At 44.0% G+C, this 13,547-nt stretch overlaps 1 protein-coding gene across 12 annotated transcripts in view; it reads right to left on the bottom strand.

Annotated features, from left to right (window-relative positions):
• Aopep (aminopeptidase O (putative)) overlaps positions 1–13,547 on the bottom strand; it is a 317,543-nt gene that overhangs the window by 18,372 nt on the left and 285,624 nt on the right. For 11 of the 12 annotated variants that reach the window (XR_003834640.1, XR_003834638.1, XR_003834639.1 and 8 more), the window contains one exon: positions 2,149–2,265. Coding sequence is in view for 8 of the 12 variants with exons in the window: in XM_029468263.1 (XP_029324123.1) it covers positions 2,149–2,265 (117 nt within the window). In the remaining 4 variants the exon portion in view is untranslated. Of the gene's footprint in view, positions 1–2,148; positions 2,266–13,547 lie in introns of those variants that run through there. The other variant, XM_021179926.2, reaches the window with a different exon arrangement.

The raw sequence follows: 13,547 nt of genomic DNA, 5'->3' as shown, positions 1-13,547 counted from the left end.
AGGAGGACTGGTTATACTGAGAGTCCTAGGAGGACTGGTTATACTGAGAGTCCTAGGAGGACTGGTTATTCTGAGAGTCCTAGGAGGACTGGTTATACTGAGAGTCCTAGGAGGACTGGTTATTCTGAGAGTCCTAGGAGGACTGGTTATTCTGAGAGTCCTGAGGAGTCCTGAGGAGGACTGGTTATACTGAGAGACCTGAAGAGTCCTGAGCAGGACTAGTTATACTGAGAGTCCCAGGTTAAGTTTAGCACAGCTCTCCTGGCTTTTACAGCAGCACTCACCCATGTGTCCCCAGGTATGTGGCTTTTTATTGTGTGCTTGTCTCAACAACAAAGTGCAGAAACAATGTGGCCTAAACTATGAACTCTCCGGTCTTTTAGAGACAACATTTGCTGGCCACTATCCTGACATGTGCTGGGTTTATACCTCTTTCTTGTCTTGTGTAGCCACCTCCTCTTGTCTTCAGTGTTGCTTCCTTTGAGGGGCCTTTCTTGAATACTTGGCTTAGAGATGTTTGCCCTGTGTGTCTCCTCTTCACCCTGTATCACCGCTTCATAGCTCTCGGCTGAGGCTACCTTGTTCACCCAATGAGCTGACAGACAAATGAAAGTTTCCTATGGGTGAGCCTGACTCTCGTGCACCATTTCTTTCTCAGTGTGTAGATGTTAAGTATAAAGGCTACAGTCAGATCAACAGTGTGTAAAGGAAGCCAGGATACATTTAGTCCACCTGGGCACCAAGGATCACAGCAGAATCAAGTCATCTGCCTTTGGGCAGTAAGATATAGTTTTTGATATTTACAGAAAAGGGAGACATCTACCTCCTTCTCAAAGGTTTAAGGAACACACAGTAACTGTATCTGGCTGTGTAAGGTAAGACAGGATGTGTGACATGCCAATAGGAAGTGGGAGAAGAGGATTGGAGCCTCATAGCTTCCTGGCATCAAGGGACAGGTGTTCAGCACCTGCTCTGACCCTCCCACCCAGCCAGTGCAGGCTGGCAGGAGCCTTGACTCCAGTGGGTTCCAACCAGTCAAAACACAATCCTTTGCCTATAAATAGCAAGGTCTTTCAAACACTAATTAAAAATAAGTCTGGCATTTGGAGTCTCTGATAAACAAAAGGGCTAGGAGCAGAAACAAACAAATTTGATACATGGGTGGTAAAGGGTAACAGTGTCTCCCTAAGAACTTCTTTCCACTGCTCCTAAGTCTGTGGACTTAGAAAATGGGTAACAAAGTCCACCTTCCCAGTGAGCTACTAAGGAATTGTTTGTCAGTGTAAGACACTTACTATAACATTTCACATAAGCCAACTAGTCTAAAATAGAAGTTCAAAAATAGACTGTAATGAGTAGCGAGCACCCTGGTCCCACGCTCACCTCATACCTATGCACACCCGGCTCAGGAAGGCTAAGTTTCTAGTGTCCTAATGCTCCAGGTGCTAGTGGCTGCTGACTGCAGGGCAGAGAAAACTCAGTTAAGGTTTCTTACGTTCTCTGTATTTTAGAGCTCTGTGTCCAAGACCATTTTTCTTTGAACTTTTTCTTATGATTAAAAACATTAAATATTTATGATTTTATATTTTTCTCAAACCTGGAATTCATCTAGGATCTGTACTGTGTTCTTAATAAACTAAAATAAAGGCTCACATCATACTGCATTACCACAACCATCCAATTTTACTTTTTAAACCATAGCTGCTAGATTCGTTTTTCATTTCCTTTACACACATGGCTTCTTTCTTGTCCTAGCTGAATGCAGCCGAGCCGCTCCCACACATCTGAGCCGAGTTTCCTTAATGAACAAGGGAAAGGCGGCACCACCAGAGCACACAATGACCCGCCCAAGTCTTAATTCAAACAACTCCACCATGTAGCTCAAGCCTTTGGGGGACTTATATCTGTCTTTATAATTTATGGAGTAAGATAGAAAACTTAGGCCTCCAACCATTTCACGTACAAACTGACCCCTGGAGACCCCTAGAGAAGAGAAGGCACTTGTCTGAAGTGTTGCTGGAAGCCCAGCCCTTGACTCCTAAAGCAAGCACATGGCGTCATAGTACAGACAGCAGCAGCTACAGACAGGGGTTGCAGTGGGTTCACTGCCTTCCTGTCAGTGGGCGCCAACAGTTTCAACTGTGTTACCTCTGCATCCTGCTCCGGGAGATGGTAAGTCTGCTGGAGACAGTGCAGTGTCTGAGGGCTCAGCGTCTTCTGCTCTAAGAGCCACTCCAAAAGCAAGATGATCTGGTCTGGAGAAAGCTGAGGACAAAAGAAACAGCCCTTGAAATGTCATGTAGGCAACAAGAAGTTAATACCAAGGTTCTGAGCAAGAACCTCAGGGCCAGGGAAACCCCTGCCCTCTTAATGTCTGAAGAATGGAGAGAGCACCTGCTGACTTTCCTCACACATCAGGGTTGTCTGCAGCCCTAAAGATTCGCATCCCCGGGTCTGGCAAAGCCGTTTTCCCTGGTTTATCATGTTGGATATGTGTTTACAGAAGATTAAAATGGCACTTGTCTTAATGTCACAATGCCTCATGGATGGCCTTGCCTTTATAGCATGCATATGCCAAGAAGTGTTTCTGGCTATGCAAGGACTCAAGAGTGCATCCAACTTTAGACAAATTCACAAGAGTTAACCAGGCAGAGGTAGGTTCAGATTTCTTTCTGAACCATGTAGGTCTACAAGGTGGCTGCAGAAACCTGAAAAATAAACACAGTGTAACAGTACGTCCGTTAACAATGTAACAATTGCTTCCCCTCATAGCCCCTCCCTTTCATGAGCAGTCTGATTATAATCCCTGTGTACGTACTATAACACACTTTACAGGTTGCAGACAAGCCAAATGGCACATATACCTAAGCCAATAGTTACTCTCACTCCTAATTCCTAATACCCAAATCGGTGTGACAACAGCTAAGGGCAGTGAGAGGGAGAAGTGTGCGTGTGATACAAACATAAAACGAAGTGCCTATGAACAAACGTGTGGAGATCACTGGGAGCGCCTCCCCCCAACGGCCATCTCACCCCGCAACAGCAGAGTGGAGAGAAAGCTAAAGATAACACCTGTACTGACTGAAAAAGCTTCATGCTAATATTGGGGTTTTACAACTCTATACAAATTCCACCTTCTCTACACTGGGCACCCCACCCCTTCAGCCCTAACTATGCCTGATAATTCCTTCTAAGCAAACCAAATTTCTGGAGGCCAACACTAGGTCATCAGAGGGTGCCTACTAATACCATGATTTTAACTGCCAATTTCTATTACTCAAAAGACATTAACTTTTCAGCTTCTCTCCTCATGCCTCTCCTTTTTGCCCTAAAATACATGCTTTGTCCAAAGGCCAAGCTAGACACCCTCCTGCACAGTGTTTTCCCTCGGGCCCCAACTAAGGCCCCTTTACCTCTAGCCACCTCATTGCTTCTCTTGGTTTTGCTGTGGCAGTCAGTGGCATAAAGTCACCCATATGCCTAACCTGAGTATCCCTCCTGGGTTAAGTCACTGAACACAACTCCAGCTTAAAAGTCTGAGACTTGCTAACATGGGAGCCCAAGCGGATCTACACCTGTGTACTGTTTTTCTTCCAAGCAAAAAGCTCACAACCCCACACAAACAGAATCAAAAGGATCATGGAAAGCTTTTGTTGTCACAAAATTGACGCAATGGAAACATTTAGAGCTAAGCCCCCTGATTTAAGTTGGACAACTGAGATGGGAGGGAGGGCTGGAGGGGGAGTGCATATGCACTCAAACCTTTAGGGCTGTTTCCCAAGTTTATCTGGCTCTAATTAAAAGGCAGGAAAGAGTGAGGGTACACACCCCTCCAAGGAATCCAAACTCCTCCATTCAGTAGGGTACAGACACCCTCGTGCAAGAGCAGGCTTGTTCAGAGGCAGGCAGGACACAAAGCACAGCCACGCTGAACATTCCTTCCTAATGCGGGAAGAACTGTGCTAGTCTGGTCTTTGTAGAATGGACTGAGAGCCGCCACCTGGTTCTCCAGTCCATGGGAAAATGTCGTCTCTAAACAACGAAGAAAGACAGATCTGAGGCCTAATGCTGTTTTCAGCCACATTTAATAAAACTATCATTCATTCACAAGTAAATATTGTATCACAAAAAAAAAGGATTACAGACTTGAAAAGAGGTTATGTTAAAGGAAAAATATTTTAATAGAGTGAACGTCTCTTTGTAAAATACATATTTGCTCCCTGTCAAGCCACCCTACAGCGGAAAAGAAATAATACACGATAAATGCTTGCAAAGCGACTGAACGATCTCAAGTACTTGCAAATGTGCTGGGAGGCAGTGCTGTCCAGCCAGCGGGCGGTCCTGGCAACAGGCACAGGAGACATCCCACTTCCACTCACAGGGAAGTCAAATGAACTGTCACATAACTTTGGGTCCAACTGTGTGCTATCATGGAGGTACTGCAAGGGACATAGAGGGTGTCAGATGTACTATGGAGTCATCAAGAAAAACCAGCAGTGTCCCCTGAGCATCCGGCCCCAGGGAAGCCAGTGTGATATATTACAAGGCCAGCCTGCTGTGAGACTGACACCCACCATTCAGTTGCAAAAGGAGAGAAAATTCTTTCTTTTCATAAACAATGATCTATGTTATTATTTCCCGTAGATAAGGCCTTGCAAAAATGCATCTGCCTTGGAAACTCAAGACAAAATAAGGCTATGAGCTGCCCAAATCAGATAGGTACTTAAAATCAACAGCACAGCCATGTAAAACTTACTCAAATGAACACACAGAGCAGTACATAACGGGAAGCAAACCAAGTACAAGCGTTATTAACGACGGCGGAAGTCTGTATTCTTGCCATTAACATCGAAGATTTCATAGTTGTTAATTTTGAAGAAATACACAAAGAAAAAGTTAACTTCGTTTGCCCCCACCCTCACGACTTAAAAATTGAGGAAAGCGGCACAAGTCTGAACAGTTTTAAAGTTTCTTGAAGAGAAAATGTGAAATTTCTAACCCCCAGCCCTGATCCACGTAAAAGCAGCACAAAGAAAACCAACCCTGGGCTCTTGTAGGAGCCCCAGTGTCTTTACAGGAGTCAGGGGTGGGAGTGGGAGGGTGGGGGCAGGGATGGATGTCACTCTGAGCTCCCTCCCAGAGGACAATCCATCCACACAACTGCAGCCCCTGCTTTCTCTTCCATTAGCACAACACAATGCAGAAGAGCAGGCTTACCTCCCAGATTAGGAATGCCACAGACATGACAAGTCTCACCATGAAGCTTCCCCAGGCACAAACATCAGGACTGCAGCTGGCATGCCTTGAAGGCCAAGAGGAGCCCTTGAGCCCCTCCCTGGCCGCCCAGCTGGCGCACAGCAGTGGCTGTATAGGGAAGGAAGTCAGTGTGGCTCCAGACGGAGAGAGCCTGAGACTAATGCAGCCACAGACTGACAGTGGCGTGAGTTCTATTATTACCCCATTATCACTCTGGGATCTGAGCCTAAATGAAGCATGCTTCCTTCCTGGTGCCATTTCCTTTTATCCTGGCTGGAGACTAAAAGCGGATCAATGGGGCAATAATGTATGATGTCACTTCCATTATAGCAACAGCCTCCCTGCCTCTTTCAGTCTGTCTGAAACGCACAGAACGATCAATTCTTCCCAAAAATGGTTAAAAAATGCTTTGGGAGCATGCATCTTCCAGAAAAGCATTCTCTGCTATATTTGTCTATGTTACTTTGGCAGGAACTGTTTACACAGAACAAAACAGAAGAAATGGGGGAGGGAGAAAAATCTCAAATTCTCCTGTAGGCTGGAGACTTGTTGGCTGGAATTCAACCCAAACAGGGGCCAGGGGCCAGGGCAGAATGCCGCTGACCTTTGAGAGTCATGTGCAGAAGGTGAAGGGTGACCTCACGGATATAAAACACCTTTCATTGTATAAGGCACTCCGAATCTGGAAAATTCCTTGCTACCTTCTCCAGGAAGCACAACCACTCCCCTGCAGGCCCAAAGGCCACCCACTCAGGTCCATGGTGCCTGCCACAGGTGAAGGACACAGGTGGACGGAAGGAAGACAGGCACCACTCTGAGACTAAAAATAAAACTCCATTGAGTGAATTTTCACTTATAAGATTCTTGCCGTTAGCGTGAGATAAGGATACCGTGGAGAGAAGTTCCCCAAACAAGAGCAGGAACTTCTATTTCCTCAGGATCCAGAGAGAAACAGAAACAGGAGCCAAAGGAAGCCATGGTCTTCTCTGCCTGTCAGGAAAGGGCTTCCTTTCCTGTTGGGATGCACATAACAGGCAGGGTAGGCGTATTAAGCCTACTCTTCGTTCATGGGTAATGTCTGCGGGACCTCCGGACAGAACTAAAGTGCCTTCCATGCATTAGAAACTTAAATAGAAACAGCTGCTGCTGCTGCTGCTGCTGCTGCTGCTGCTGCTGCTGCTGCTGCTGCTGGAGGAAGCAGAAAAATGGTTCTCCACATCGGTTTTTGTTTTAATAGAATTTTAAAGAACTGCCTAAACCTAAGACTAGCTAGAACACTGAATGTGAATTTTGTTTGCATTGTTTTGAGGGTAAAAATGGAGGCTGCTAGCAAATGAAGGTTATCAAATAATGAAGAGTGAAAATATTTTCTTTTCAAATTATAGAACTCACCACCAGACAGGCAGCCCTCTTAGTAATGTCAGTTACTTTTGGCTATCAAGCATCTTCAGAGCTACACTCTGCAATGACCACTGTAGCAACAAATATCCACAGAATCCATGGCATTAGATGTTTGAGACACGTTACTAATAGCTTGAGATATGTGAACTTGTAAGTCATCGTTTGATCACAGCCCTTCCAAACTGCTACCACAAGATGAAAGACCATGATAGCCGCCAAGAACAGGTGGGAGCTAAAGTAGGCTGTGGCACAGAAAATCACCATGCTTCCAAGTGGGAGAGTCAAATTGTAAAATGTGTTATTATTTGAACCTTTGTTAGGAGTATTACCCATGCTTCGAGCAATGTGACATAAAGCATATTCTGTCAACTACAGGAAACCAGACCATCGGGGCCAGCTGGATCCTACCACCATGTGTCTACTAACATCTTATGCCACTGTGTATTTCAGAAACTAAATCACACTAAATGCTCAAATTAAAAATTTCCAAGAACTTTACAAGAAACATTTGAAGTTTTCTCATCTGCCTGCCTAGAATCTGCCAGGTCCACAGTGATGGGACAGAGGGGTACACTCCCACTACTTCACTCTTCTGGGAAGAACCGATTCAAACAAGAAGTCCCAGAGTGCTGCAGGCTATCTTCCATCCTGCTGAAGGAGTCCCAAAGCACAGCACTTTTATGTATCAGAGAGCACTTTCAACTTCTTGTGTTCAGATTTTGATAAAATTGACCTTCTAATTCATAAGCAGTGACATCTTAATTCTAAATTCTTGTTATCTACCAAGTCATCTCAATGTAAACTCTAGAACGGGAATAAATGCATTTCTGTTATCAAACCTTTCGGCTAGTTCTGAGTTAAAATACAGTGTTGTAGCCACAGAGTGGATATTATAGCTATTACAGAGAAGGGGTGAGAGCTGTTATCAGAGTAGAGAAAGTTCAGCATAAAATGCACAACATTTAGGTAAAATACTTCTTCTTTTTGAGACAGGATCTCATGTAGCCAAGGCTAGCTTGAAACTGCCCGTGTCACAAAGGTGAGGTAACAGTGAACTTCTGATGCCCCTACTTTCACTTCTGGAGTTCTGAAATTATAAGCATGTGCCACCATGCAAGGAGTGTGCTGGCTCAGGTGTGTGCATGTGTTCATGTATGTGTATGTGCGTGCGCCGGTTGTGTGTACACGCATACATGCTAGGCAAGTATTCTACCAAGTCACATTTCCATGACAAGTAAAATAAATTTCTAAAGACCTAGAAGGAAGTTACAGTCAGTTTTGAGTGATCCACACACCCTTTCCTTTTTTACTTCCTACACCTAAGTCTGAAATATTTTCTTACTCCTGATGAGTGACTGAAGGAATATAGACCTTATGTAGTTCAGGCTGCATCTGTGAATGAAGTGCTGAGAAGGCAACCAGCAGCTTCGAAAATGCAGGACCAGCCATGAGCGGCTCCCCTACGGGGCACACAGGAAAATCGCTATGTTCATGACCAGGAACAGTATTCGCTGGCTTCAGTACTTTCACCCATAGGTCGGTGACATCTTGTTATATAGAAAACGTGCTTCTGTGCAAGGAGGTGTTTGCTGTGCAAGCCTGCTAAACAGAGTGCAATCTACAGATCCACATGGGAGACACATGGCACAGTGTTCACACAGACATTATGCGTGCACACATAATAATGGAAGAAAAAGATTTAACATGGAAGAATACTGTTTTCCAAATGCTTATAGATACATGCAAAGCTGTCATTTTAAGAAAATTATCAAATACTGTATCATTTTTTTCTCCATGGAAAAAATATAGTTAACTATAAATTCACTCAAGCCCAGAAATTCTTCTTATATTTCTCTATCTTCCCACATTACTATGTCAAAGTGAGATAACCTGTGTAGCCACGGGGTACAAAGGTGCTGATTAGTAAATAACTAAGTAGACATGAGATCCTTCATGGCTGATTTTGGTGCAGTTAACTCTGCCTCCTGCAAAGCTGAAAGAATTGAGGTCCTCATATTCATGAACAAGAGCTTCAATCACTCTGGAAGCTATGCATCCTCTCAATGAGTGCTAACATGCAGAATAGCCCACCTCCTACAGAAAACACCATCTTCAAAGTTGTATCACAAAAGCTAGAATCCTCAAGTTTAAACAGGACAAAGCATGCTCAAACACAACTCTTATTTTAAAGTTCGTCATGAGAGTGACTGAAACCACATCTGTTTCATGTGCCCACCTACTCCCAGATTTCATAGTCAAATCATTAAAAAGAATTCAGTGTCCAACACGGCAAGGTAGAGTAACAGGGTGATAACGTCTGCAAGAAGAGCCATCAATAAACAATTTAATGGTGTGAAAGAATCTATGAGAGCAGATGTACAGAGCTGCAGGCAAGGGTTCAGAACATAAGATTTGCTCTACAGTAGAACAAATTCAAAGAACTCAAATTTCAAATGTTCTGACCTAAAAGGTTTTATCAGCACTGTACACGGCGGCTCCGATGTCTCCGATGCAGTGGACTAGGCTCAGTGAAGATAAGGGTCCACTGATGAAGAAACTGGACTACTGTATGAGGACCAACATGCCTGGCCTCCATGTTAAATTTGCTAACAAGTATTAAAATTCAGTGTAAAAAAACAAAGCCACAAAAACATGCTCATAACGAGAGGAATGAGAAAGGCAACGGAAGCCCAGAGAAGTCACTGCTCAGAGCGGCTCTCCTCACATACTCAGGTGTGGGTACAATCATTTTGAAACAGTTTCGAAATGAAATTTACTCTTAGCTGTTCATCTGAAGTCCAAAAAAACAAAAACAAAAACAACAACAACAACAACAAAAAACAATGTCCCCTCACCTCTGGCTCTGGCCTTTCTTCTTCACAGAAGGAACTGTACAACATAAATGTCATTCTGGCCAGATTTTCCCCCCTAATGTTCTTCTGTCTTTCCCACCGAATCTAAACTACCAACAGGTTCTGGCATATGTCTACAATTTGCAAGTTGGTTTCTTTTATACGTACAGTCAACCACAACTATAGACAAACAGCAGGGTGTTAGAAGAGGGGGCCAAGTCTTACTACATGAATTACTGCTGGAAAATAAAGCACGTGCTTGTTATTGAATAAAATGCTTGTTAGGTACCACTGTCCAGCTGCTGCCCAGTGTGGCAGTCTCACTTTATAGAGTAATCTAAGTTGTGTAAGGCAGGAGAGTCATGTCTGGCCCCGTCTTTGACACTCTGGGATTCCCAGTATGGGCGTTTTATGCCCTGGATCGACTCTGAAAAAATTCAAGAATATTCATGCAAGGGAAAGAAACAAACAACTTCTAGGGGGGAAAAAAAAAAACCAACAGAAAGTGGCTTTGGACTTTTAGGCCGAGTATTCGTGTTTTTCAAGCCTAAAGGGTATGGAGGCTGTACTGGACCCGCATATGGTGTACAGGAGAAGCTGATGTTTGCAGATGTGCAAGCAGCATATGGGACAGGAGCCTGACCAAGTCTCCCTATCCGAAGCCATGCTCCTCACAGAATGACCAAGCACTGGCAAAAGTACAGAAGCCACCTCAGTACAGGAAGCCTAAGACTGGCTCCGAGGTGCTCAGGTCTGAGGTCTATTGTGAGCTCTAGGCTGGATGTAGCCAGGAAGCCTTTGTGTAGCTGTGGAATGCACAGTCCCTCTCGAGGTGTGGGTCTGAGGCTATTCAGCTTCTTCCTCAGGAAGAACTGGCATGGACGCTAGTGACCCCAAGGCAGCTGCTGCCTAACATCACAAAGGCACCAAAAAAATTCACAAAAATAAACCTGCTCAACTTCTGGCCAGTTTGTATCTTGCTTCACATAGGTACAATGGGTCCATTTAGAAAAGTCCAGACTTGTTTTGTTGAAGTGATAATGCATTCTAAGTGTTCTGATTATTTCATCTCTAGTAGAAAATGCTGTAGAGACGCTCCTTCTCCCTCAGATCCAAATGGGTCTGTATGAATTATCTTGGAACCTACCAATTGTTGATTTTTTTTTTTAAAGAGGAAGAAATGAAGCTAGGTTTCCATCTTAAGAGAAAATTTTCCTACATAATTACATAACTGAATTTTTAAAAAGAGAAACTTTAAAAGAAACAAGGCACCATAGCACATATTCCCGTTCCCAACCATCACTTTGCTGTTAACACACCAACTAAAACGGTCATTATTCTAAAGCCAGACAAGACTCTAGTTTACACAATGCATGCATCAATACACCATAGCCCACCCCCTAAATATGTTCAATTATAAAGTGCCAATGGAAACAAATAAAACTAACCTGAAAAAAAAAAAAGTGACTACAGGTTCCTCAATGTGAGGAGACCCAGAAATCACTCACTTTTTAATCACTCACTTTAACGCCACAAGCTGAGAACCACTTGCCCCGCTCATTTCCAGCTTAGCTTCTTAATTCAGACCTTTGCGAGGAGGAATAATCACGGCCGGCCGAGGCAGAAATACAACGAACACACTGTGCACTGCAGGGCGACGCAAACAAATGCCGTCAAAGTCAGGGGAGAGTGCGGCCTCTGCTCTCTGCTCTGGGTTCCCATCTGAGCAGAGCCTGAACATGCAGCTGTCTAGAACCTCAATTTAACCTGTTGAACATTCCCAGACAAAGTCAGAACCAGCCACCGCGCGTTGCTGTTTTCCTGCTGGAGTGTCCTTCAAGCTCTCCCTGCTGCAGGGCAGGGTGTCTCTGCGGATCTTTTCTCCAGGACCTGCCAGGAACTATAATCCCGAAGCCCTGGAATGCACTCCAAGTAGAAACGCCCTCCTCCCAATGCCCTGGAACGCACTCTGAGAAGAAACGCCCTCAGCAAGGGAGAACAAAGCAGCAAAGTCCCGGACAGGGTGCAGGGGCAGCCAAGGGAGCCGTGGCCTCCTTACCTTGACCCGGGACCTGCACCTGCCGGCGCAGGCTGATAAGGGCCGCTCGCCCCGCCCTCTCTGCTCTAGCCAATCCACAAGGCCGCCCCGCCCGACCATCCCCGCCCCCCCGCAATTCCACAAATTAGACGTTCGCCTCCCACCCCGCACTTACTCAAGATACAGACCAGTCCCAGTACAGCCTGTGATTCAAATGAGAACAAAGGCGGGCTTAGCATGGCACTTTCCTTCCAATTCACTAAAGTGAGGCCCCCTCATTACACTGGGTCCCATGAACACTTCCGTGAAGATCTTTCCAGTTAGAACCGGGATGAAAATCTGATTTTTCCTGCGAGCAAAACATTCCTGGGTCACCTGGAAGCAGCGTGTAGGTCTAGGAGGGAGGGCAGAATAGGAAAAAGCTGCCCAGCCGGTTTCTAGTAAACAATCTGCATAATTGCTAATTAGGAGTGTGTGTGGGGGGGGGGGGGGGGGGCCGCCGACCTCTCACACCAAATCATTAGGAACAGTTGGTTACCTGAAAGAGGAAGGGGAAAGGGACGCCAGAAATAAGTTTCCTGGGTTTGCCACCAGCTCTGATGAAGAACACTCCCAGGACTTACCACTGGCAGTCTGGTCACGAGGGTAGATCGATTCCAACAACAGAATCACTTCGCCACTGTCCCTAGCGCTGCTTCTTCAAACCTGATTATCATTGCAAGCACAGTTATTTACCAGAATGGCAAAGCGGGCATTTGAAGATTATGTCGCAAACAAAACCATAAGGATTTCCTCCAAACAAGCAAAATGTATCGGGCAGAATCCCATTTACAATTTTAAGTATTAAAATTCCACTCCAGTTTTAGATGCTGAGTGGAATTTCAGGGACTAGAACCATACCCTTAAAAAATGCTTAGAACAAACAAACAAACAAAAAAAAAAAACAGCATCACATGCTACCTGCCAGCCATGGTTTGATCCAAGTCATCTTCACCCATTTAGAACTGTCCGCAAGCTTACAGGGTAAATTTGTAAGAAGCGTTTTTATTTTATTTTTAAGTTGCAGGCAATGAACTATTGTCTGGGAGGAAGAAACTAAAACCTTGACCCTAAACAACCCAGAACAAATACGTTATACAAGTCTTTCAGTGTGATCTGGCCCACAATAGACTTTAAAATGTAAAAATTTTAGTTAATTACGATTTCCGTCTTATTCTAGGCTTTCACTAGGATATATTCCAGTTTCAGATGAGGGATCCATAGTCTAATAGCCCAAGACTATGGAAAATTAATACAGCATTTTGTTTTCTTGCAAAACACCATTTTTGTTTAGCAGCTAAGCACAATTTAAAGCTTAATTGTAGCAACCATTTTAAATCTTTTTAAAAGATGCAAGCAAGCAAACAGACAAAAAAAAAAACCCTCAAAATACAAGTAATTTCTAGATTAAACAGTATAAAGAAATCGTTAAGACAAATGCAAACCAAAATCAGTGTATCTATCTCAGCTCAAAGCTTTAATACTAAAAACCAGGAGCCTGGTACATAAAAATACAGAAGAAACTCCCAAACACCTGCTCTCTAGGTCAAATAAACAGTGAACAATGGTCAGGGAGACTACCCCTTTAGAGAAAAATAGTTCCCCCAGACTTATCTTTTCCAAATTCTTTAGTCAAATTTAGAAATCAAAGTTTTGGCTAAATAGGTCTCCTTTTGTGCAAGAGAACGCTTTTCTTTATTAAGAATGTTAATATTTTAAATAACAAGGATCATTACAAATCATAATTTCTCAAAGTAGTTTTCATTTTGAAAAAGCAAGCAATATAAATACACAACAAAGAAACAGAGCAAGAAGCTCTACAGAACTCCCCACAGTGTTCCTGTAAAGGTTGACTTTAAGCAGCCTTGCGCCAATGCTCAGGGTTTGATTTTAAAAGCAAAAGTCTGTTGGAGATTGAACTTTCTCTCTCTCTCTCTCTCTCTCTCTCTCTCTCTCTCTCT

This window comes from Mus caroli, chromosome 13, assembly GCF_900094665.2.
Source record: "Mus caroli chromosome 13, CAROLI_EIJ_v1.1, whole genome shotgun sequence".
NCBI classification, from domain to species: domain Eukaryota; kingdom Metazoa; phylum Chordata; class Mammalia; order Rodentia; family Muridae; genus Mus; species Mus caroli.
This window is presented reverse-complemented; position numbering and strand designations above follow the sequence as displayed.